This window comes from Canis lupus, chromosome 3 (genome assembly GCF_003254725.2).
Source record: "Canis lupus dingo isolate Sandy chromosome 3, ASM325472v2, whole genome shotgun sequence".
NCBI classification, from domain to species: Eukaryota; Metazoa; Chordata; class Mammalia; order Carnivora; family Canidae; genus Canis; species Canis lupus.
The window spans coordinates 91,619,813-91,644,394 of record NC_064245.1 but is presented as its reverse complement, the minus strand read 5'-3'; the positions used below and the strand labels follow the sequence as shown (position 1 = coordinate 91,644,394).

General features: G+C 68.8%; 2 protein-coding genes across 4 annotated transcripts; both read right to left on the bottom strand.

Moving 5' to 3' along the window:
• Positions 1 to 3,450: 3,450 nt before the first annotated feature.
• Positions 3,451 to 13,903, bottom strand: LOC112653677 (spondin-2). Of its 3 annotated transcripts, none has more exons than XM_035714711.2 (8): positions 13,756 to 13,891; positions 12,761 to 12,887; positions 12,296 to 12,404; positions 8,396 to 8,621; positions 7,812 to 8,035; positions 7,547 to 7,738; positions 7,181 to 7,355; positions 3,451 to 6,460 (listed from the first exon to the last, which is right to left on the bottom strand). In XM_035714711.2, exons 3-8 carry the CDS (start codon positions 12,326 to 12,328, stop codon positions 6,276 to 6,278), a joined length of 1,035 nt encoding a protein of 344 aa, XP_035570604.1. In that variant the 5' UTR covers positions 12,329 to 12,404; positions 12,761 to 12,887; positions 13,756 to 13,891; the 3' UTR covers positions 3,451 to 6,275. The 3 variants fall into 3 exon arrangements, with proteins under 3 accessions (XP_035570604.1, XP_025293727.1, XP_048964013.1); XM_049108056.1 differs by having other exon boundaries at positions 6,323 to 6,460; positions 7,181 to 7,335; positions 13,756 to 13,903; XM_025437942.3 differs by lacking the exons at positions 12,296 to 12,404; positions 12,761 to 12,887; positions 13,756 to 13,891 and adding an exon at positions 8,935 to 9,404.
• Positions 13,904 to 14,912: 1,009 nt separating this feature from the next.
• Positions 14,913 to 20,478, bottom strand: LOC112653734 (uncharacterized). Its single transcript, XM_025438014.3, has 2 exons — positions 20,268 to 20,478; positions 14,913 to 18,550 (listed from the first exon to the last, which is right to left on the bottom strand). The coding sequence occupies exon 2, from the start codon at positions 16,041 to 16,043 to the stop codon at positions 14,991 to 14,993; it is 1,053 nt and encodes a 350-aa protein (XP_025293799.1). The 5' UTR covers positions 16,044 to 18,550; positions 20,268 to 20,478; the 3' UTR covers positions 14,913 to 14,990.
• Between the last annotated feature and the right edge of the window lie 4,104 nt (positions 20,479 to 24,582).

The window sequence follows — 24,582 nt, the reverse complement described above, 5'->3', positions numbered from 1 at the left end:
AGCAGCAGTCGGCTGGCAGAGGACAAATCCCCAACATCTTAAGGGCAGTGTCCTCTGCCACCCTGGTTCCTGCGAGCTGGGTGCTGGGCTGCAGGCTGTCGGGAGTGGGGGTGGGGGGAGCCACCTCTCTGCTTAGAGCTGAACAGGACCAGAATCCACCACAACTTGCCCTCGAGCTTTCCCCTGGAGGTTGCAAACCTTCCATAGCCTCAGGTTCCCCCACGATTGCATCAGTCTGGCCCTGCAGCCCATGTAGTATTGGGGGCCATTCTCACCTCACAGGTGCCCATCGCCCCCCCACCTTCAGTTCCCCAGGCCTTGGTCCTTGAGCACAAGCGCAATGGAAAGGGTATTGTTTGGCCCAGAAGGCATCCCCCGAAGCTGTCTCCAGGTGGGGCGAGGAGGAGGAGGAGGAGGAGGAGGAGGAGGAGGAGGAGGAGGAGGCCACGGTGCAGGTGCAGCGCAGCCCTCAGGGCCCCTCCTGCGCGAAGCCCTCCTGCTACGAAAGCCTTCCTTGTTTCGGTGGCGGTGCGCTCACACTCCTCCGACTCCGACTCTGACTCCGACTCCAGGTTTGCATCTGTCGCAGGTCGGTGGTGCCTGGCTGCCTCCCGCCTCCGCCGCTGCCGCTGCCGAGACCTTGCCCTCCTCCCCACAGGCTCCTCTCAGGGCTCAGTGGCCTCCCTGGCGCGTTCCCCAAGGGCTTCCCCGGTGGCGGCTCAGCAGTTCCCTGGGCCGCATGGACGCGGGTTCCCCCGCTGTACTGTGGGACATGCTGTGCGTCCTGGTCCTGGAGCTCGTCCTGGCAGCTTCTAACACTTTGCTCCGAGCTCACTTTGGAGATGAGCGCTGCTCCGGGTCCCCATCGCGTCCTCTGGAGCGTCTTATGTAAAACGTTCTAGAACCCCTCGTTTTACCTTCTGTATCTTTTGCTGATTCTCTCTCCGTCTGTGTGCTGCTCACCGGCCAGCATCTCCAATGCGCCCCCCGGGAGGCTCCACGGGGCTCTAGGGGGCTCCATGGGGCTCTAGAGGGCTCTGGGGGGCTTTAGGAGGCTCTGGGTGGCTCCAGGTGGTTCTGGGGGCTCTGGGGGGCTCTAGGGGGCTCCAGGGGGCTCTAGGGGGCTCCAAGGGCCTCTAGAGGGCTCTGAGGAGCTCTAGGGGGCTCTAGGGTGTTCTGGGTGGCTCCAGGTGGCTCTGGGGGCTTTAGGGGGCTCCGGGGGGCTCTAGGGAACTCCGAGGGTTCTGAGGGGCTTCAGGGGGCTCTAGGAGGTTCCAGGAGCTCCAGAGGCTCTAGGGGGCTCTGGGGGGCTTTAGGAGGCTCTGGGTGACTCCAGGTGGTTCTGGGGGCTCTGGGGGGCTCTAGGGGGCTCCAAGGGCCTCTAGAGGGCTCTGAGGAGCTCTAGGGGGCTCTAGGGTGTTCTGGGTGGTTCCAGGTGGCTCTGGGGGCTTTGGGGGGCTTTAGGGGGCTCCGGGTGGCTACAGGTGGTTCTGGGGGCTCCGGGGCGCTCTGGGGGTTCTAGGGGGGCTCTGGGGGGCTGTCACCTTAGCCTCCTGCAGCCCGTCCCTTCCAGATTGCTCCGCTTGTTTCCCGCCGTCCGGCAGTTGGCCGCTTCTCTCGCACCCGTTTCATAGGCCGTTCTTGACCCTTCCGGTGTCTGATCTTGGATGAACGGGCCTCTGGGGGCCTTTTTCCTGCTGACTTTCCTCCATAGCAAATTGTTTTCTTATTTAACGGGTGGATTTGTGCTGCTCTCATCGCTGGCTCGTGGCTTGGTGGGACGCCAGGGCCCCACGCGGAGTGAAGCCCCTGCAGAGTGGCCAGCTGTGCGCCTGTGGAGGCTGCGGGCTGGAGGCTGGAGGCTGCTGAGCTGGAGGCCGCTGGGCACGGGCACCGGGGCTGCCCTCCCGACTCTGCCTCTCCCGGCGGCTCACCCGCTCGCTCACGTGGGCACCCGCTCTCCTCTGCTCCTGGACCCGGCAGTGGTTTGCTCTGCTGGGTTTGGGAGGCAGGAGGAGGGAGTGGGCTCTCCCCACCGGTGATGAAGGGAGCAGGGGCCTGGCGCATCCACCCGGAGTCAGGGCACAGGCGAGCGAGCTGGGAAGTGCCCCAGATGCCCGGGCAGACGCAGCGCCCAAGGGGAGCCCGCGGGCCGGATCCCCGTCCTTTCTCCGCTGTTTCAGTGGCCTTAGGTCTGTGTTGTCCGTCCTCCCTCCGCCGGGCAGGCCACCCGTCACCCGTCCAGGCCCTGCCCTCTGACTGCGCAGCCCAGGCCCCATGGCCTGCCCGGTAGCTGAGCTCGGTGGCCCGGCTCCCGGGGTCCTCCGCCCTTCGTCTGGGTCCTGCCGCCCCGGCCCCGGGAGCCCAGAAGGCACCTTTCTAGCCCAATGAGAGGCCTGCGGTTGTGGCGCGGGTGCCCCGGCCAGCTCGCTCGGTAGGGGACCGCGGAGCCCCAGGCTTCAGGAGGGGGGCTGCCCCGGCGGGACGGTGATGCAGGACTGAATGCTGGGACCAGGAAGGGGCTGACCGAGCCACCTGGGGACCATTAGGCGCTGCTCCATGAGCCTCCCTCTTGCCTTCCCATCGGCCTCATCCTCTTCTGGCGTTTCCACCGCGTCCGCCGGCCCAGCCCCTCCCTGGGGTGAGTGCCCGGGCCTCTCACTCTCTTCCTCATCTGCCTCCGCTCCTCCCTGCTGCTCCTAAAACCTCCCCATGGCCCCATGCCACGCCACTGGGGAGTTATCTTCCCCTCGAAAGCACTCCTGCGATGCTCATGCTCGGCTCTTCACCTGCAGGGAGCCCCCTCGCTCAGTGCCCGGGGCGGGGCCGCCTCCCCAACACAGCAGGGCCCTTGGATCCTCACTGATCACCAGAGAGCTCTGCTCAGAGCAGGCTGGTCAACGACGGTGACCCCCTTCCTGACAGAGCAGCCCCCCAGCAGCAGGGCGGGGACCAGGGCCAGCAGTGCCCACAGCCTCTGGCATCAAGCGTGAGCGTCCTCCGTGCAGGCCACGTGAACTGGTCTACTGTCAACCCTGCCCCCCCCCCCCAGATCGCAGGGCCTCCGCACACCGCGGCTGTTTCTAAGTGGGCCGCAGGCTGCGCGCTCACTAGGGCAGCTGTCCTCCGCGGTCAGACCCGGGGTGGCTTCTGCACAGGCACCTCCGTGTTGGCTTGTGCTCTAGAGTCTGGAGCGTCTTGGGCCAGTACATGTTCTGGCCCCAAAGAGTGGCATTCGTCACCCCCCCGGAGCCCCCCCCAACGCCATGCTCCAGAAGGAGGGAGGGGGGCTGGGTGCTGCAAGGCCCCCCCCCCGCCCGGCCCTCCGGCGTCCCCGAAGCACCCTCCAGCCCCTGCAGCGGCCGACAGCCTCGTCACTAACTGGGGTGTGGAGTCCAGCGTTTCAGTTGCTCTGTAGTCACGTGCTCAGTTCTGTGTATACTTTTGAGATTTTTTAAAAAGATTTTTTTTTATTTATTTGAGAGAGAGCGAGCACAATCCAGGAGGAGGGGCAGAGGGACATGGAGAAGCAGGCTCGTGGGGCTGATGCCAGACCCTGAGATGCTGACCTGAGTCGGAGGCAGATGCTTCACCGCCGCAGCCCCGCAGGCGCCCCTCTGCCTGAGTTCTGAGCGCAGGTTTGGGTAACAGCCCGCATGGCTGATCGCGTCCTCTTCGTGATCATCCCAGAAGGGCTTTCTGGTTCTGATTTCGCAGTTTGCTGTTTCCTCCAATTTAGCGGTCATGCTGGTTTTCTCACGTGATTGTGACTTTCATTGGGAGTTCTTGCTCCTGTGGGGATTCTTTGAATCCTGAGTCCAGCTCAGGACTCCAGCAAAAGTTTTAATTAAGGGTTTTTCAGATCGCTGCTGTAATCAGACCTCATGCCCCTGGGGTCTGGGCTTCAGGAATTGCCGGGGATCATTGTTTTCTTCTCTGGACAGGATCCAAATGCAGGAGAGGCTGTGCCCTGGTAGCGCCCTCTGTCTGCTGCCCCCCACCCACCCCGGGCCGGTGCCCCTTGGGCCTCAGATGCCCCAGGCTAAGGGTGCCAAGGCCAGCAGAGCCATCCCAGGCGGAGCCTGGCTCCCACGGCTTCTTGCCTCAGCCCCCAGGGGACTCCCTGCCTCCTACCTCTCGGTCATTCCTATACACGCACGTGACAGTTCCTGGGAGGGGTCTCATCTGGTCTCCTATGTGCGGGGGCTCAGCACGAGGACTCTTGCAAGACAAACACAGTGGGCTGAGTGCCTCGTTCATTCAGCAGGTATTTGCCGTCTGTGTCTCTTGGCCGGGCCGTGCACGCCGTCCCCATGTGCACACCCTGCACCCCAGGCTGTGTGTGGGGAGCCTGCTGCCCCACGGGCAGGCTGTGTCCAGGAGCACAGACCGAACTTTGTGCTTACAAGACCCTCAGGAAGTCTACCTGGTGTGGTGCTCCACTGAAATGCAGGGAGGCTCATCCGTGGGGGGCCTTGGCCGAGACGAGGGGGTCAGACCTCCTTACAGGCTGCAGGTCCCCCCCACACCCAGGGCGCTTGGCAATGGGAGGGGGTTGGACCTCCTTACACGCTGCATGCCCCCCTTTCCCCCGGGGGTGCTCGGCTGGGGTGGGGGGTGCTCGGCTGGGACCCCACCACTGGAAAGCGCTGTATCATGGAGCACCTCAGTTGTGCCCAGCGAGGGGTGCAGAGATCCGCAGGGAACGTCTGAGAACACCTCACAGGGGAGCCCCTCCTCACCCCCCCATCTATTCGGCAGGACATGCCCAACGTATTGGCTGTGAATCCACTCCCTGTTGGGGGAGGAAAGGGTCACACGCAGCTGTTTACACTGATTCCTCCCCTAGGTCTAGAGTCAAGGTGACCACCGGGGGTATATATCTGTTCTGGAGAGAGGAATGGTGGGGGGTGGGGGGCAGAGGGGCCCCAACCAGAGGTGGGGAAGGAGCCCTGCCTGTCGGGTGGGGGAGGGCAGGCGGTAGGGGTGGGGTGGGGGTCAAGCCTGGTGTTGCCCAGATGGCGAGGACAAAGAGCAAGGAGCGTGGTCCCCAGGTGCCACGGAGCAGGGGACGTGCAGCCCCCGACGGCAGCAGAGGGGCTCTCAATGGAGGGAGATACTGGGAACAGGAAGTGGGGCACATCCTTTCTGGGCAGGAGGACTTGATGGGGAAAGGGGGAAGCAGGAGAACTTCCTGAGGTATGAGAGGCAGATGTTGGCTGCTGAGAATGACTGAGTTGGGGACAAGATGGGAGAAAATTCAGAGGGATGGCGCCGAGTGTGTGCAAGGCTGGGAGCGGTGTCCTGCCCAGGCTGCTCCCGCGGGTGGCGACGGTCTAGCAGCCCAGGTCTGAGCATGTGGGATCCACGAGGGCCCCTGACAGAGTGAGTGGGAGGGGGTTGGGGAGGTGTGATCTTGAGAAAGAGACGCAGAGGCGAGAGGGGTCTCTGCGTGGAAGCGCAGTGGCTCAGAATCAGCAGGAGCATCAGGGGGACAGTGGACAGGACCAAGAGGGGGGAGGGAGGGGGAGGGGGGAAGGGCGGTGTTGGATAGGAGGGGGAGGGGAGAGGGAAGCAGAGTGGACAGGATGGGGGAGATGGACAGTTGCTGGATCTGATGCCGCACATGTCCGAGCAGAGGAAGAATGTTCTGGAAGGGTCCCCAGGAAGAGGCTTTCCCGTCTTCTGGTCGTCCCCTGAGGGACCAGCGCGGCCCGAGGCTGGGGGACCCCCGTGGGATCCGAACTGCTGCGCAAGACCCGACCGTGAGCTCAAACGAGGGCCCAGGGGGCTGACCCGGGAGCCGTGGGGCCTGTCGGTGGGGCCGCGGCCTGCGCAGGACGCTGGGCGCCGACGAGCTGCGGGGGCCGCCGCTGGGCTGGGGGGGGGGTCCCCTCCTCCGGCCGCGCCCTGCCCAGCGCCCTCGCAGGCAACGCGACACGAGGGCCCGAGCTCAGGAATCGGTCTTTATTCACGTAGGGAGGCGGCCACAGGCGGCGGGCGTCCGCCCCTCTCCGCGCCCCGGGGCGGGGGGGTCTGGGCCCGAGGGCGGGCGGGGCTGTGGGCGAGTCGCCCGGGGCGCGGGGGCAGGTCCGCTCGGGCTCTCCGCAGGCGGCCCTGGGGCACCGCGTGCCGGGCGTCCGTGCGCGTCGGCTCCGAGCAGGGGCCGCGGGGATGCGCTGGGCCGAGCCCCCCGGGGAGCGGAGCCGGACCCCGCCCGGAGGGAAGCTTCTGGGAGGAGGCGCCGGGCGGGCGGGGCCGAAGCCGCGGGGGCGTCAGACGCAGTTGTCGGGGACGCAGTCGGCGTCCTCCTGCAGCTCCGGGCACGCGGCGCCCTGGTTGGCGGGTTGCACGCGCACGTAGCGCGTCCTGCTCTTGGCCCCCAGCTGCCCGCACGGACCCCCGCACAGCCCCCAGGGCGACCACAGCGACACCTCGCAGTCCAGCGGCGTCTCGGGGCCTGGGGGCGGGACACAGCCGTCGGCGAGCTCGGCCACGAGGCCCTCCGGGCGGGGCTCCCGAGCCGGCGCCTCCACGCCGGGGACGCCGGGGACGCCGGGGACGCCGGGCAAGAGGAGCGGCTCGGTCCCGAGCCCCAGCCCCCAGGGGCCCCGTGCCCTGCGCCACGCTCGGCGCCCGCGGGACCGCGCCTCGTGCTGAGCGCGTGGAGCCCCTGGATGCGCGACAGCCTACTGAGCGCGCAGCCCGTGGCACGGCCCGTCCCCGCGTGACGCCACCAGCCGCCTGCCCCTCCCCCCCCGCTGCGCCGCGTCATACCGGCCCCCCCAGGTCGTTCTGTCTCCGCGCGGTGGCCGCTCGCCATTGAGGATTCCTCTAAGGGTGACGTGAGGGCCTCCGCGTGCGGGGCAGTCCGCAGCCGCCCTGTCACGGCCCCCGTGGGACCCGCGACCCTGAGTGGTGTCTCTACCCCCGCGCAGCTAGCGGGACGCCAGGGCCTCCCAGGAATCCGCGCGGGCCCCAGGCTCACGGGAGTCGGGCCAGGCTCCCGCAGATCCTCCCGGAGGTGCTCCCCGGGTGTTCCCCTGAAGTGCTCCCGCAGGTGCTCCCTGCAGGTGTTCCCACGGGTGCTCCCCTACGTGCTCCCGCAGGTCCTCCCCGCAGGTGCTCCCGCAGGTGCCCCCCGCAGGTGCTCCCGCCAGCGGGGTGGGCCTGGGCTCACCTGAGAGGCTGTCCAGGATCTCATTGCCCCCGCCCACTGGGTCCGGGGCGGGCAGGACGAAGGTCCGGGGGTGCTGCCGGAGCCGCACCAGGGTCACTCTGGCGATGGGGGGCAGGGACTTCAGCCGGGGGTAGTAGAAGGAGTTTGCCGGGTGGCTGGGAGAGGAGGAGGTTATCTGTGGGGAGAGCGGGGTGTCGGCACAGCCAGAGCGGGGTGCTCGTGCGGGGGGGGGCCACCTCACTCCTACCCGCACCCCCCCCCCCCGCACCCCGACCCGCCGCACACCCGGCTTCTGTGCAGCGGGAACGGGCTGCGCGCCGGCCGGGCGCCACCTGCTGGACGGCCCGGAGCCGGCAGGGCGCTCACCTCGGTCACCGTGTCCTGCGGGATGGTGGCGAAGTTGGGGGACGAGAAGGTAAAGCCGCTGTCCGTGCCAGCGTCGTAGGGGTACAGGTCCACGGCCACCTGCTCCCTCCAGCGGTCCCCGTCACACAGGTCCAGGCTGTCCACGCCCACGAACCAGTCTGGGCTGGGGACGATGCGGACCACGAAGGACACCTGGGGGGGGGCAGTGCTCAGCAGGAGGCGGCGGCCACACCTCCACCCCCCCCCCCCGCCCGCCGCGGCTCACCAGCGAGTGCCGGGAGTGGGCCTCGAGCTCCGCCGACGTCTGGCCGGTGCCGCTGGCCACCGCGGGCGCCGAGAACACCTCGTGCACGCTCTGCAGCTTCTCGGCCGCCGCCTCCATCTCCCGCATCAGGGCCCAGGCCTCGCCGCGCTCCGCGAAGTCCCGCAGCCCGTCGCTGACGTACTGGTTCTTCCTCCACAGGCTGTAGTCGGAGCTGTGCGCCGCCCCTGGGGGTGCGGGGGTGAGCGGCCGGGCACCCGCCCTCCCCTGGGTCACCTGCGTCCAGCCACCCCCGCCCCGCGCCCCAGGGCATGGCCCGAGGACACCTGCCCTGCTCCCCCCACTCCCTGCGCCCCCCCAGGGTCACCAGCGTCCAAGACCCCCACTGCACCCCTGCACCCTAGGGCACGGCCCGAGGACAGCCGCCCTGCTCCCCCCACACCCTCCCCAGGGTCACCAGCATCCACCCCCCAGCACCCCCGCACCCCGGGCATTCCCCGAGCCCAGCAGGAGGTGCCCGCAGGTATTTGTGGCGCTGAGGTAGCTCAGGAGAGTGTCCCCCTGCAGGGCGGGCGGCGGGGGCTTACCCAGGAGGGAGGACCACTGCGCGGGCGGCCGGAACAGGGGGTACTGCTTGGGGAAGGCCGTCTGGCTCCACTTGCCCGTGAAGGTGATGCTGTAGCGGGCCAGGGGCCGGGCGGTGCACACGGACTCTGCCCCCCGCGGCCGCCCCGCGGCGGAGCCCAGCGCGGTCAGGAGCAGCGCCCACAGGGCCCTGCCGCGGGCGGTGGCCTGCCCCGGGGCTCCCATGACCTGGGATCGCGGAGAGAACACCACCAGCTGGCCCGGAGCGCTGCCCCTCCGCACCCCGCACCCCTGCTCCCTTCTCACTGCCCCCCTCGGCCCAGCGGAGCCCCATCCCGGAAAGCAAAGCCGGGTCAGGCTCGGGCTGGATTCCAAGCCCCTCGGGGATTTGGAGCCCGGCGGCGGCCTCGTGTGGGAGCCGTGCCCGGGCGCACCCCGGGGCCGCAGCTCGGCGCTGCCCTCGGGTCCGGGAGCCTGGGGGGGGGTGCCCGGCGCGAGCGCAGGCCTCCCCCCTCGGTGCGGGGACGGGCGCGGCACTCACCGAGCAGCGGCGGCGGGAGGGCTGGCGGCCGGGCCGCGGAGGGTCCCCGCGGGGCGCAGAGCACCGGCCGGCCCAGGGCCCGGGACGCACGGACGGGCGGCCGCGGAGAGCGCGGGCCGGGGAGGCAGGGCGGGGGCTCCCGGGGCTGCGCGCCTCGCTCTGGCTCCGGCGCCGCCGAGCAGATGCGTCTCTGGCGCTGAGGTCACGCTCCTCCCTCGGGCGCCTGCCACTTGCCGCACCCCTTTCTTTGTCTTCCCCTCCCGCGTCCCCGCCCTCGGGCTCTCCCGGCCCCCCCCCCCCCCCCCGTGTCTCCCTGGAGGTGCTGGCCCCGCGGTCGGGCGGAGGCGGGAGGGCCGGGAGCGCCGGGGTCCGCCCCGCCACGGTGGGCCCCGAGGGCCGCGTTCCTGCCCAGACGTGGGTCCCGCTCGCTCGCCCCGTGGGGCACGCCCGGGTCGCGGGGCTCCCCGGCAGGCCCGGCTGTCGGCCGCGCGGCCCACGGGGCGCAGGAGCCGCCGTCCACGCGGGGGGCCGGGGCCTCCCGGGGCCTCGGGGAGCCGCAGGCCCTTGGGCACAGGCGGCCGCGGGGGGCAGCGCGCGCAGGAGGAGGCCGGGCTGGCGACGGCCCTCGCTGCGCCGTCGGGAAGACGCTTCCAGAACCCGGGTCGGGCCTGGGAGCGGGGAGCCGGGCCGAAGCGCCAGAGGCCTCAAGCTAAGCAGAGAGCCTGGGAGTTCTGGCCGCGCCTGACATTCCAGTGGCGGCGGCGGAATAAATAGAACCGACGCGAATAGAATGCAAACAAATGACCTAAGCCGCGGTTCACGGAAAGCAGGCTGCACACAGGTCCTAAGTCAGGGCTTTCAAACTCTGCTTTCGGGGACCCCCCTGTTCCAAGTCCACAGGAGCCCCACGAGCTTGCTGCGTGTGGGTTAGAGCCGCCCAAACCTCCCTTATTTGAAACCACAACAGAAACGCTCAGAAGGCAGAAGGCGTAGTAAGTTGCTCACGGATGAAAACGCGTTAATGTAAACAGCGCGTTTCACGGAAACCAACTATATTTTTCAAAGAGAAAGGCTGCGCGAGCGAGAGAGCGGCCTGGTTCCACGTCCCTGCCCTCGGTCTGCCTGGCGTTGTGGGGGGACGCCGGGCACCTGCGCCCGCTCTCCCTGACACGCCGTGGCCCCTTTCCGCGGACACAAAGCAGGAGATGGGCCCGGGGCCGCGTCCAGGTGGCGCACAGTCCGGTGGCGGCGGTGGTGGCCTCAGGCTTGCCCATTTTACGGGGTTCTCCTGTCCCGGCAGCCCCACACCCACGTGGGAAGCCCCTGGACTCCAGGGTGCCCGGGCGACGGGCTGCCAGGGGAGCACGGCCGAGGGCACTCGACAGGTGCAGAGGTGGGGGCAGGGCCCCGTGGCCAGGAGGGGTCGGCTCAGCTGCGGACCCCCTGCTCCCCGCTCTTGCCCTGGAAACCAGGGTGCAGGGTCTTGCCACCTCTGCTTTCAGAAGCACGTTTCCGTAGACAGAGCGTTCGTCCTGTTTGGGCAGCGCCCCTCGCCAACGGGAGCCATCGGTGCGCTAGCCGCGGGTGAGAACCCCCAGGCGCTCGGGGCGGGGGCGGGGGGCGCCCCGCAGGCGGCCGAGGGGCTGCGCAGGCAGGATAGTTCACGCGGGGTGCTAGCTTGGTTCCGAATTCCCGGGTCCCTCCAGGTCACTTCTTGCCCAGTCAGTTCTCAGGGCTCAGGTTGTGGCTGCCACTCAGGCCTCCACACCCCCACCTCCCTGCACCTCCACCTCCCCTGCACCCCCTCCCTGTCTGCACCCCCACCTCCCTGCACCCGCTCCCTGCCTGTATGCCCACCTCACTGCACCCCCACCTCCCTGCACCTGCTCCCTGCCTGTACACCCACCTCCCTGGATCCCCTCCCTGTCTGCACCCCCACCTCCCTCCCTGCACCTCCACTTCCCCATCTGCACCCCACCTCCCTGCACCCCCTCCCTCCCTGTACCCCTGTGCCCTCTGTAGACCCCCCATGCCCCAGTACAGAGCACTGCTGTCTACACCCAAGCCCCCAGCCCTTTCGGGCCCCCCCAACTGTGAATGGCTGCAGCAAGCACCCCGTGTCCCGATGCCACCCCATGTGTGCCCACTCCAGCTCGCGTTGGCAGGGAGTGCAGGGTGGCCGAGGGTGGTGGTGGGTGGCCGTGGGTGGCTGCGGCGGCTGTGCCGTCCTTTCCACCTGGTGTGGGGGCGGGTTTTGTGGGCTCACCCGGCCGGGGCTGCGTGGGTCCGGAGGCCCGTCGGGGGCGTGGGGGGGGTCCACGTCCTCACCCCCTGCCCGTGGGCGGCAGCCCGCGCTCCCCGCCCAGGGTGCGCCCGAGGGTGCCTGGGCCGCAGCTCCGCTGGAACAAGGGCTCTTTCAGGGCCTCCGCAGGCGCGGGCGTGGCGCTGGGGTGGCCGCGGGCGCACAGGCCCACTTTGTCTGCTCCCCTGGCCGCCCAGCCCACGGTCCCCGCGGCCAGGCCACCGCCAGACGCCCAGCTGGCACACACGTCCCGCCCGCGGCCGAGCCCCTCCCCGTCGGCCTCAGGGGCATCTCGGGTGGTGGCCCCCGCAGCCGGTGGCGCCCCGTCTTGTCACGGCGCTGTTTTCAGTCAAGCCGCACAGGGAAGCTCTAACGTAGCCTCGGGGGCTGTCCCCGCCGGGTGCGGCCCGCGGCCCGCGAGCTTCCAGGGTGACTTCAGGCCCGGCTGCTGGCCCCACCCACGCCCCTCACCCCTGCGGGCACCACTGCTGCGTGGGGCCTCGATGGCCCGTGGGGCCTGGGTCCTGGTGTGGCTTTGCGGCCTGCCGTGACCCCCCAAGGACAGGGGCCAGTGGGCCAGCCTCCCCGCACCCCGCCAGCCACACGCCCAGGCCCCCTCTCCCCAGGAGGCCGCAGGGCGGAGCTGCGGGGTGGGACCTTGGGGCCCTAAGGTCGACCTCCGCTGGGGGCCGTGGCCTCTGTGCACCTGGGGTAGCAGGGGGCTCCCCTGAGAAGCTCCCCTCGAGGGCGGCGACTAAGCGGCGGAAGCGGCAGCAGGCCCTTCCCAGCGCCCTGGAAACGCACCCATGGTCTCCCGTGTCTTGCTGTGACCGGGAAAATTGGCGGAACCGTGGTGAGGACAGGGAGCCACAGGGTGTGTGTGTTGACAGCGTTGGCCATTTATAAGGGCGCAGCTCAGGGGTGACACCCATGGCATTGCTGCATGGTCGTCACGGCCACCTGCCAGACGCACCCACACTGCGGGTCTGAACCGCAGTGCCCGTTCGCGCCCCTCCCAGCAGATCTGTCCCAGGCAGGCGCAGCGTCCCCGGGGCTCACCATGCGGAGGGCGGGGGCAGGACGTCGTCCCATCCCAGGCTAAGGCCACGCTGCACGCGCGCACCGCCCACGGACACCCGGTGGCTTCACCCTCGAGCTGTCAGTCGTGCTGCTGTGAACACGGGTGTGCAGACATCCCTTTGAGCACCTGCATTGCCATCTTTGGGGTTGTCCACCCACGCGTGGTGGCTCTGCACTTGATATTTCAAGGAGCCTCCACCCTGTTGTCCACGGTGGCTACGCCAGCGGGGCACTGGGACCCACTTTCCCCGTGTCTTCGCCTGTTGCGGGGAGTGGCCTGAGCTGTCCCCATGCCTTGCCCTGTCCTAGCCTGGGGATGAGCAGCCCGTGCCCTGGGGCCAACCACCCGCCCGTCAGCTCTGGATGGGGCCCTTTCCTAACAGCGTTCCTATGAGGTGTGGGGTGGTTTCTGGGAAGACTCCACCCGTGACCCTCTGCACTTGCCTGAGGCAGAGCTGACCCAGGGGACAAGCCTTGGCCCTAGGTGACAGCTGGAAACTCCCCACACTTCGTGAAGTTGCGGTTGCCCGAGGCCGTGGTAACAGTGGGCGCACCTGCCGGAACCCAAAACCTGGAAGGGAAGTGCACACGTGGGACACGCCGCCACCGTAGTCCCAGGGCCTAGAGGGCCGAGCCAACGCCGGGGGGGCGCTCCTGCGGGAGGGGGAGGCCCAGGGTCCGCACCGCAGGGCGCCCCGCTGTGTGGCACTGGACGCCGCCACTCGCAGCATCTGGGTGGAGCGCGACTTCCAGAATTGCCACATTGGATTATTTTAATTGTTCAGCTTTCATCAGAAAGTAGGCCACGGGCGACGACGCTTGCAAGAGGACCTGGCAGGTGGCAGGACGGGAGCCCCAGGGGGGCAGGACCACGGAGGGGCCGGGCCCAGTCCACGCCCACGTGCAGGGGGCCCGGGGAGCCTCCTGGACCCGCGGCTGCGGCCAACGGGGCAGCAGGGATTGCGGGGAGGGGCCCCAACCCGTACTCAGCAGATGCTCCGGGTGGGGGTCCCCGGGCCTCGCCTGCAGGCAGAGCGGGGGGTGGGCAGTGCGGCCCCTGCCGTCCCTGTGACCGCGGGACCCAAGGGCCTCAGGACACAGAGGCAAGTCCCCTGAGAGCCGCGGGGGGGGGGGGGGGCCGGCATTGGGCTCTGCAGCAGCAGCGGGGGGGCCCCAGTGCGGGGGGGTGGGGTGGGGGGGCGGCCCCAGTGCGGGGGGGTGGGGGGGGCGGCCCCAGTGCCGGCCGTGCTGGGAGACCCGCAAGCCTCCGGAGCCCGCTCCACCCCGCCTGCTGGACCCCCCACCCCACCGGCCGCCCGCGCTCGGACGAGCACAGCAGAGCGGCCCCGCGGCCCACGGAGCGTGGGAGGCGGCCGGGCGGCGCTGGGGGCCGGGGCTGGGCCGGCGCCTAGCGTGACCTGTCCGTGGCCTGCGCTCACCTGCGTGTCCTGCGTGGCCTGTGTCGCCCGCGTGGCCGTGCATGGCTGGGCGTGACCTGCGCGGCCTGCGCTCCTCCCGGCGCGGCGGCTGGTCCCCGGGGGGCTGCGTGGAGGTGGTTCCGGGGCCCCGGGGCCGCGGGAGGGAAGGGGCCCCACACCCCGAGGGCGGTGGCTGCGGAGCTCGGGAGGCCCGGTCCTGACCCCGGGTCAGGGAGCCCCGCGGCCGTGGACGTGCCACCCGGTGGGCGGGAGAGGCCGGCGGCCCGGGGCGCACACGCACACGCACACGCACACGCACACGAGGGGCCTCCTCTCCCGGGACCCCGGGCGGGGCGGGCCCCGAAGGCCGCAGGGACTGTCGGGGCGGCGGGAGCCCCCAGGCCGCACGGGGCGACTCGGGGCGTGGATCGGGGCGCGCGGGGGAGGCGCTGGGGGGCCGCTCGGCACAGCCCCGCCCCCCCGCCCCGGACCTCGCACCGCGGGGGTCCCCTTCCCGGCCCCAGGCTCCCAGGGGCCAGCGGAGCCCAGTGCGGGGGTGGGGGGGTGAGGGGCGGGGGGGGGCAGGGGGGCGGGCAGGTTCTCAGCGGGCCCCTCCCTGGCTCCCCGCGGCCCGACCCTGGGCGGCCACGCCCCCCGGCCTCAGTTTCCCCGCCCGCGGGGCTCAGGCTGACGTCACCCGCCCCGTGACCCGCGGGCGCCCGGGCTGGAGCTGCGGCCAGGCTCTGAGTCAGGGGCGCGGCGGCCAAGCTGCCGCCCACCCGCCGCGCCTCCCCCTCCCTCACGCAGCCGGCGGCCGGGGCACCCAGGGCCAGGGGTGTCGGGGTGGTGGGCGGAGGGGTGCCCTCGGGTCGGGCGGCCCCAGGGAGCCCCGCAGCGGGAGCAGCCCAGGCCCGCGCAGCGCTTCCCGCAGGCCCTGCTCCTCCTGCGCGGGGAGCCCCCCCCCCCGCCCCCCGCCCCCCTGCGGCCCGCCCCGCCCCGCCCGGAAACTGTGAGCCGCGGCCTGGCTCAGCCTCCCTCAGCCTCCCGTGGCCTACTTTCCGCCCGGCGCGGTGCAAATGTGGGTCAGCGCTTGCTCGCGGCCGCGGCCGGGCCCACGGGGCGGGGGGGTGGGGGGTGGTCGGGGCGGAGCAGCCCCCCTCCTCCCGCACCCCCTCCTCCGGCACCCCCACCCCTCACCACCGCCTCCCCGCGGCTCAGCACAGGGGGGTGCAGGCCGCCCACCTCTGCGTCCTCTTTCATTCCCTCCCGGGTCTGGCTGTCCTGCGGGAGCTGGGCTGGCCTGTCGCTAAGGGAGGACCCCACTGCCCTGGGTCGGGGGCTCCCCTGCAGGCGGCCGCACTGAGCCCCTGGCCCCCGAGGGCGCCCCTATAGACCACCCCGAGCCAGGCCGACCTGGGGGGCCCTCGCCCACCAGCACCCAGAGCCCACTGCCTCAGCCTCCCAGGTGCCTGCACCACTTCCTGGAGCCTGCTGCACCCCCGCCTGTGGGAGCCCTGGTCCTCCACCATCTCCTGGGGGCTCCGCTCATGAGGTCGTGCACCCCAGATTTGAGAGGGCACCCTGGGTTTGTGCATGTGCAGACCCTGCTTCGGGGCCCTCCTATTCAGATCCTGGAAAGCCCACTTGGAAGTGAAGCGGGGGATGGGCAGGGGGAGGCCAGGATACCCTGTGGGTGCTGGGAGGGGGACGATGGGGAGGGGGAGGCCAGCACACCCTGCGGGTGCTGGGAGGGGGGAGACGGGCCAGCAGGAGGCCCTGCAGGCGCTGCCGTACCCACACTGCACTTCCTGAGGCGTCTGTTCCCCACCTGCTGGGGCTTCCAAAGGAGATGCTAAAAGCACGGGAAGCCTTGTTGCTGATGATTTGAAAACAGGACCAAAGCCTGAAAGAGAGAGGGGACAGGGGCCTGTGGTCTGAGGGCACCGGTCACGAGCCAGTGTCCCACGTTTGTGTGTCTGCGGATCCTCTTTCCTGGAGCTGGGCTGGGCAGGACTCCTGTGGGAGGAGGTGTCCCCAGGGGCCAGGCCAGGGGTCACGCCTGTTGTCAACACTACAAAGGCCGGGTCGATGTGTCCCTGAGGCCCATCCCTGCGGGGCGACCCCCGGCCAGGCACAGGCCTGCAAACTGCACCCCTTGATGTCCCAGCCCGGATCGCCGTGAGCAAGGCCATGCCGCGGGGGGTTTCTCCGCAGGCAACCCTGTCCTGTCTCCCTTCTCCCTTCCCTGGGGGGTACCACCTCGTGGGGGAGGGGTTGGCCATCCGAGCACCTGATGCCCTAGACGTCATGGTCAGGCCCCGGGGAGTGGGAGGTGGTACGTGTCCCAGCCAGCCCTGGGGTCAGCTCTCCGGGGGAGGGGGGCAGTCCCTGGATTTAGCGGGGCCTGGCACGGTGTGGGCCAGGGGAGGCGGCCTGCTGTCCACACCGTGTGGAGGGTGATCTGACTTGGGGTCCTGTGGAAGACGGCAGGTGGGCGGAGCTCCTGGCGCCCCTGCCCCTTGGGAGGCCCCCTCTCCGGCTGCCCCACTCGCCTCCATCCAGGAGGCCCTCTGGTACCCAGCACGGGAAGGAGGCCCGCGCTCTGTGGTCACAGAGGCCAGGGAGGTCACTTCACCTCGGGGGCCCCGTCTCCCCTCTCGCCTCTGCTGTTACTCTGCGAAAGCAGCCAGGGGCAAACGTGCACGCATGTGGGGGGCTGTGTTCCATCCAGTAACACATCATTGACCGAGACCTCAGGAGGCCTTGAGGGCACAACAGGGGGTCAGAGGCCTCGGGTCGCCGTCGCCCACGCTGTTCACTGGAGCCTCTGTCTGTCCTTCCCCGCACCCTTCCCCGTACCCTCACAAACCCATGAAACCCTGAAGCCTTGTGGGTGGGTGGGGCGCCAGGGTGGGGAGCGTTAGGCCCTTGCCGACAGAAAGAGCATGTTGCTTCGAGACAGGAAACCTCAGCAAGGCCTGGAGTTCTCATCTGCCGTGTTGGAAGCCGAGGACAGTGCGATGTCATCCACGGGTCATGGAGAGAGAGGGACCCGCCCGGCATCTTCCACTAGCCCAGAACCAGTTATGGGAGCACGGAAGCGTTAGTGCGGGTGTCCCCCGTATGCCCCGTTCGAGGGGATCACCAGAAACAGACCGGAACGCTGGGCGCGAGTCAGAACAGGGGACAAGATCGACGTCCCGATAGTGCTGAGGCGACGGGAGCTTGAGCACAGAGTCGGGCGCGCAGCGATCCGTGTCTGTGCTGGGAGTGACGGAGATGTGAGTCATCAACCTCTACGTACCGCCCAACGTGGGAACTAAACACAGAAAGCCACCGCGGGAGGCAACCCAGGGATTGAGGGATGCAGACGCAGGAGCTCTCACTGGGTCTCCTCGTTGTTAGGTCTGGTGAAACACACCCGGCGTGCACGGACACGGAGGGAACACCGGTCCCTTCCCCACGGCCGTGGCAGTACGTGCTTGCACGCAGGGGCAACCTTGATGAGTGACAAAGTAGACCAGTGGCAATGGCCCTATGGCAGTCCAACGGAATTTGAAATAAACGAAAAAGTCACACACATTTCAACGACTCGGAAACCAAGAAACACATTCCGAGGTAGCCCTCAGATAAGACAGGAAATTGAGTCTGAACACGCGAGGTCTCCGGAAAGCATGAAAATGTAAACACGTCTTAGCACAGCCCAGAGGCTCAACTGACGCAACGCTCAGATGCTCAGAGGAAGGAATGAGAGCGAGGGATTTCGTGCCCATTTTAGGAAATTAGAATGACAGCAATAAAATACGTCTTAAAAAGCAGAAAGGGAATTATGAAAAGAAAAACCAGAGATTAGGTGGAATACAAGTAAAAAGGAGAGATGACGGTGTTTTTCCTAATAGAAAATAAAATAGAGCCCCCGGTCTTGATAGAGCCCTGAGGCCTCATTGAGGAGTGGCAGCCTCTAGGTAGGATTCGTGCGCGTTGAATTTTGGAGCCGGGGAGACGGCGGGAGATGCCGCGGCACGAGCAGCGAATCTGGGGCAGCCACGGGGAACCCCGCAGCCAGCAGGTAACTTACTGGTGAGTGCCAGTTACCAAAATAACCTAAAATAGCAGAAAACATGGACAGAGGAACACGAGACACTGGAAAGGTGATTAAAAATGAAGGAATGCAGGCAGTCGCCCGCAGCTGACTGTGCTGTAAGTCGGAGGAATAGTCCGTCCTGTGTTGTTTTCACTTTTCCACGACATAAAAAGTGGAAAACTGTAATTCATCTCCTAAAACCAGCATAATTTAATAATACAAAAACCTGATGTAGCAAAAAGAAGAAAAAGAAAGGAGTATGGACAAATACCACTTATAAACAAAGATGAGAAAAAAAGTCTAAATAAAAGAATAGCAAAAAGAATCCAGTAAAGTATGTGCAGGACCAGGCGCTGTGACCTCGGGGTCGGGGCCAGGCTTCGCGGAGCTCGACGATGGACTTCGAGGAGCTCGTCGCCAAAGTTGCACAGAAAACTGAGAACCGAGTCAGTATATTGCCCGTGACCTGCGGAAGTTCAGCTGGCCGCGGCCGCGTCGGTGACCAGCCTGCATGACGACCTGTCCCGGCGGCCGCTGCACGACCGACGGCGGAGCGCGGCGAATCCTCACCCTTAGCTGTACGAGAGTAAATAGAAAAGGAAACAAAAACTGCACACGGCCTGGCCCAGACCGTCGTGCCCGGGAAACTCGGAGCTGCAGCCGCGCCGCTGCGACTGGGGATTCCTGCCGCCGCCGTTACTGGTCACCGTTCTCTTGGAGGTTCCGGCCGACCTAGTAAGGAAATCAAGTGATGCGAACGTTCTAAAATATGGACACGGGGATCCCCGGGTGGCGCAGCGGTTTGGCGCCTGCCTTGGGCCTGGGGCGCGATCCTGGAGACCCGGGATCGAGTCCCACGTCGGGCTCCCGGTGCATGGAGCCTGCTTCTCCCGCTGCCTGTGTCTCTGCCTCTCTCTCTCTCTGTGTGACTATCATAAATAAATAAAAATTAAAAAATAAAATAAAATAAAATAAAATATGGACACGATCATTGGCACGAGTGGGAGGTGGGACCTCGGAGGCTGCCCCAGCCGGACCCTGAAACCCAGCAAGAAACTCCGATGCCAGTAAGCGCAGGGAAGTGGGCAGCCGGTCACTTCTCAGCAGCGAGCACCTGCGAGGGCCGTGGGGTCCCCGGAGGGCCTTCGGGGCCGCGGGAAGGCGCCGGCCGGCCCTGGGCCACCTTCTCCACGGCCGCCTTCCCGTTTGCACTGTCGTGGTCCCCACGGGGCAGAGGACGAGCCCGTGAGCAGCAGGGCTGCAAGGACGTGTGTCGCCGCGGGCCCCTGGCCGGGCGTGGCAAAGACCCCCGAGACGCGGCTCGAGCCCAGGCGGGGCGCCCAGGGGGTCCCAGCTCTGAGGATGGGATGAAGCTGCCCTACCAGGGCCCCCCAAGGGTTCGTGCCCGGCTGCGAGGACCAGTCGGCTCGCGGGGAGCGGGTTCTGACCCCGGCTCTGCCGTGGGAGGCGGCTGTGCTGTGGCGCGGCCTGTGCGGGTACCGGACCCCACCTGCGCCCCGAGGGGCGCCACGGACTGGATCCCAGCAGGTGCAGGACGGTGGCCCCACGGGGGAAGCGGGGCCCTGGGTGCCAAGGCGCCGTCGGGCAGGGTGCAGCCGCTGGGCACGGGGGGGCGCCCAGGGGGTGGGGGGTGAGGGGAGCGCGGCCGGGGCGCAGGTCCTGGGTGGGGCCGCATCGGCCAGCTTGGCCGGGCGAGAACCGGGGCCGCAGCTGCTCCCCATCAGGCAGCGCCCGCCGCCTCTGGCCGCCGCCCCTGCTCCCCACGGGCTCCAGCTGCAGGCCTGCGGGGGCGGGGCCGGGCTCCAGCTGCGGCCAAGGGGGCGGGGGGTGGGCTCCCGGGGGGATGCAGCTGGGCCTGGCCGGGGACCACCACCGCCCCCCACCCCCGTGGCTTCCGGGAGCCCCCGTCAGGCATGCAGGGGCCAGAAGATGGGGAGGCTCAGCGGCCCGAGTAGCCCGGTCCCTCCCTGGTCCTTGGTGTCGGGCTGGACCACCCTGTGCAGGCCGCAGCCCCGCGTCCCCGCCAGATGTGCTCCCTGCCCGAGGCCCTGGGGCTCCGTGCACAGCTGGGGGCTCCCGCACGAAGGGTTCCCCTGGAGCTGGGGTGCGTGGGGGCCCCGACTCCCCCACTGCGTGGGCCCTGCCGAAGGCCTGGGCGGCCCCCTGGACAGGGCGGGTCCCCTGGGGGACAGAACGTCCTCGGGAGCCGCCCTGCAGACCCTATGGGCGGAGGGTCAGACGGAACCGGGCGCTCTGGGGAAACGGCCCCCGGCTGCAGGGTCACCGTTGGGGTGCGCGGCGGGTCAGCGCAGGCGCCCCGGCTGCCGGCAAAGGACAGACGGGGGAGGACACGGCTGTAGAGGGAGCATTTCTCTAAAACAAAGAAAAAAGCTTCATTGAGATACAACTCACATGACACAAAACTCACCTTCTAGAGGGAATCATCCAGGGGTTTTTACTCACGAAGTTGTGCAACCGTCATGTGTATTTACTTCCAGAACATTCCATGGCTCTCAGAGGTCCCGTCTCCTGGCGGCCCCCCAGCCCCAGCCCCCACGGCTCATGCGAGAGGAGTCATGTGATCCGTGCCTGCGTCTTTGCCTCTCGTGACTCGGCCAAGCTCCCCCTGAGCTGATGCAGGTGCGGGGGCGGGGGGGGGGTGACTGTGCTTTGGCCACCCCGCAGGTGCCGCCTCCCCCGACTCGCCCCTCCCCGCCCGCAGGACGCTGACCTGCTCACCGCCCTTTGTCTCCAGGACTTGGAAAACCTCTATTCCAGCCCTTGGCCTGATGGTGAAGGCGGACATGTCCCGCTGCTGCCGCGGCGCCCCCATGTCCTCGCCTCCCCAGGGGCCTGCACGCCCGTGACCTTGTGTCCCCCCGGCAGGGGCCTGCACCCCCATGACCTCGTCCCCCCCAGGGGCCTGCACCCCCATGACCTCGTCCCCCCCAGGGGCCTGCACCCTCATGACCTCATCCCCCCCAGGGACTTGCACCCCCATGACCTCGTCCCCCCCAGGGGCCTGCACCCCCATGACCTCGTCCCACCCAGGGGCCTGCACCCCCATGACCTCGTCCCCCCCCGCAGGGGCCTGCACCCCCATGACCTCGTCCCCCCCCAGGGGCCTGCACCCTCATGACCTCGTCCCCCCCAGGGGCCTGCACCCTCATGACCTCATCCCCCCCAGGGACTTGCACCCCGATGACCTCGTCCCCCCCAGGGGCCTGCACCCCCATGACCTCATCCCCCCAGGGCCTGCACCGCCATGACCTCGTCCCCCCCAGGGGCCTGCACCCCCATGACCTCATCCCCCTCCAGGGGCCTGCACCCCCATGACCTCATCCCCCCTCAGGGGCCTGCACCCCCGTGACCTCGTCCCCCCCAGGGGCCTGCATGCCCGTGACCTCGTGCCCAACCTCCAGCCTGCTGGAAGGGCTGCGTGTGTTGGCCGCACACGCCGGTGGGACGGAGACCCGGGAGGGTGGCTTGGCTCGTCAGGTCCTCATGCACGGGGCCGCGCCCTCTGGTGACCCCCCCCGCCCCACCCCACGCGGCGCCCACTGGTTGCGCCTGAGGACGTTGCTTGGACTCCTCACTGCTTGTTCGCTGCAGGCTTCCTTGTGGTCCACGGTGGTCGCCGAGACACCTACTCGCCGAGACTTCCTTCGGCCCAGGCCCCACGGGTCCCCGCGGCGTGACAGCAGGGACGCTCTCCCGCCCGCTGGCTGTGCACGGGAGGCAGGAGGCCGAGGCGGCCGGGGCGCGGGGACGCAGGTCACTCCGCCTTCCCTGTGGCATCGCCTCGGGTCGCGGCTTGAATTTGAGCCGTAAACGTGCAGGTGGCCTCCCGGCCCCCGCGGCTGCCAGCTGTTTCTAGCAGTTTCTAGGCCCGCACGGTCACGGCAGTGGAGCTCCCGCCCCTGCGGACTGCCCGGGCCGTGCGTGGTTCCGTGGTGGGCGCCCAGCCCCTTCCCGCAGCGCCCGCCCCCTGCGGCCCTTGGGAGTCACGGCTGGCGGGGGGCGCCCCTCGCGGGTGCCCTGGGCTAGGGTGTCCTGGACTGGGGTGGGCCCGGCCCGCCTCCAGGGGCAGCAGGAGCCCAGTGCTCGGGGCTGTGCCTTCCCACCCAAGGCCGCGCCCCTGGTCTGGCCTCGGGGCCCACGTGGGGCAGGGGCTCGGCGGGCCGGGACCCAGCGAGCCTCCTGGGGGCAGCCCTCCGGCCACCCTGCCCTCGGGGACAGCTGGCCCCGCAGGGGAGCCCGGAGGAGGGGCGGGGCGGGCCCTGCGGGGGGGCTCAGGCCCCCCAGGAAGCCAGTGCCCACGGGGGGGCCTCAGCCGGCCGGCACCTGCATCCCCCGAGGCCTGGGGCCAGTCCAGGCAGCTACCCCCCCCCGCCACCCCCCAGTCCTCCCCGGCCCAATGGCTGGACCCAAGGACGGGTTTTTTCCTTCGCCTTTTCCAGGATCTTCCATTTGCTCAAACACTCACCACTTTTATTGGAAGCTTGGCCCCCGGCCCTGCGCGGCTGCTGCCAACGGGCCTCCCCTGCCGGCTCCCGGGCCCCAGGCAGCTGCGGGGGGGTGCGCCCCGGGGGTGCCCCAGCAGACGGCGACCGCCCCCTGTGCCATGGAGCTCGTAGGACAGGGTGCGATGGAGGCCACGTCCCCCTGCGGGCCCCCTGCCCGTGCCCTCCCCCGTCCCCCCTGCCTTCCTGGACCCGGCAGGAGGGCAGCAGGGGCAGGACCAGCTCCCGGCAGGGCTCCCGCGAGCTGTGGCCCCGGGTGCGGGTGGGCCCTGGGCGGGTGAGGAGAGGGGGCGAGGAACACGCGGCCAGGAGGGGGAGCCGCCCCCTTCACGTGGGGGGCCCTGCGCACGTGGGCTTTCCAACGACACCCCGGAACAGCCAGCTGCGCCAAGACGGGCGGCGGGGGCCGGGCTGCCTGCGCTCCGGGAGACACAGCCCGGGGAGGGCCGCGGCCCCGGGGTGAAGGGGAGCACGAGCTGGCGCGGGGCGCTGGGCGGTGGGGCTGTGCACGCAGCAGTTACACCAGCAGGCGAGGGCAGTAGGCACGGCTCACGCTGTGGGTAAGTCTGATTTCCTTAATATGTAATGAACGCTTACAAATCAAGAAGACACCTGTCATAATTTCCCAAATAGGAAATAGAGTCTGAAACTGGCAGCTCATGGGACATGGAGACACGGGCCGAGCGCGAGGGGAGAAGCGAGGACAAGGGCCCTGGGGTGTCCGGGCCGCGGGCTGCACGGGAAGGCGCGGGGGCAGGGAGGGCTCTCCCCGCCGCCGTCCTCGGCGCCTCGGGGATATTGCCAGGTGCTCACACACGGGGAGGCCCCTCCGGCTGCTCTGGGGTGGGCGCCCGGGGGTTAAGGTGCTGGCGGCCGGCTGGGCCGTGAGGCAGGGCTGCTGGGCGACCTCAGGACCCCCCATGTGCCGGCACCAGCCCTGCCGGGGGAACCCCATGTTTTCCGGGACGGCCCCGCACTGGCCCTCGTCCCATGGTCTCCCTCACGTGTGTTTGCTGGAAAATCAATTCTGCAAACGCAGCTGAGAGCAGCTGGGGGGCAGCGGGTGCTCCGGGGGGGGGGGGGTGCAGGAAGGGCGGGGGCGTGCCCAGGTCACCGGGAGGGGGCTGCCAGGCCGCCCGGCCCGGCCCCCAGCAGGGTGGAGACGCCCCTCCGGCTGCAGCCCCACGGTGCCCCACACCCCCACGGGGGGGGGCTTCCTGTCGGGGTTCGGGTGTTGCAGCGCGGGCTGGCCTCCCTGAGGACCCCGTGTCCGTCCTGTCCGTCCGCCCGTCTGCAGAGCCTCCTGCAGGCAGCGCCAGCGCCAGCAGAGCCCGGCCCGCCCTCCGAAGGGTCCCGTCCGGCCACTTCCTAGTGCCCACGTCTCTAACCGACACAGCCAGAGGGTTTCCAGGTTTCTGAAGAAAGCCTTCAGCAGACGGGCTTGCACAGACGGGCTGGGACCTGGAGAGGCCCTGGTCCCCGTGTCCCGTGACCTCCCAGGTGCCCCTCACCCCGTCCCTGCTCCCGGGGGACACGACCCCCCAGGTGTCCCCGCGGTCCGTCCCCGCAGCAGCTGCACTGGCTTCGTAGGGCCGGTCACTCCACCTGCGAACAGGCTTCAAGAGGATTCTAGTCGGTGCTCTTTCCTTCAGGGATTTGGACTCCGCGTCGGCCCGTGAGCTGCGTTGGGAGGGCGCCCTCCGTCCCCCCCGTCCCCCCCAGGTCCGCGGAATTAGTTCCGTCTCCAAGTATTTGCCGAGACTCCGCTGGGAACCACCTCCGTCTGGGACTCTGGAGGAAGCGCACGCTCGAGGTCAGGTCCTAGAGCTGCTCAGCAGCCGCGCCTCCGTGGGTTTGGGCAGGTGGCTGTCCTCTCCGGGATTTCCGGCGTGTGACCTCGGGGCTGCCTCCCTGCGTCCGTCTGTCCGGCACACTTTGGTCCATTCTATTAATGTGTTCGAAGAGCTGACCGTTGCATGTGCGGCTCCTTCTGGGATTCGGCCCCATCTTCCATCTGTGACGTGTGACGTGGGCCCACCCGTCATGCAGCTGCCGGGGACACCTCTGGGGACATGGGCAGTGCTTCCTCCTCGGTTCCTGGTCCGTCGCCCCCGCACATCCCCGCGTGCCCCCGTTTTCCCCACCACGCGGGTCCCTCAGGGAAAAGGAATGAAGGCAAACGCCTGAAGACAGGCTGAGAACGTCCCAGAGTTGAGCGCA

Bases quoted from the DNA above. Each gene is read 5' to 3' on its own strand.
- LOC112653677 (XM_035714711.2), bottom strand. From the start codon at position 12,328: ATGGGACGACGTCCTGCCCCCGCCCTCCGCATG. The intron at 8,036-8,395 runs GTAAGCCCCCGC...CCGCACCCCCAG, and splicing joins GCAGTGGTCCTCCCTCCTGG to GGGCGGCGCACAGCTCCGAC. The intron at 7,739-7,811 runs GTGAGCCGCGGC...GCCCCCCCCCAG, and splicing joins CCCACTCCCGGCACTCGCTG to GTGTCCTTCGTGGTCCGCAT.
- LOC112653734 (XM_025438014.3), bottom strand. From the start codon at position 16,043: ATGACGTCTAGGGCATCAGGTGCTCGGATGGCCAACCCCTCCCCCACG.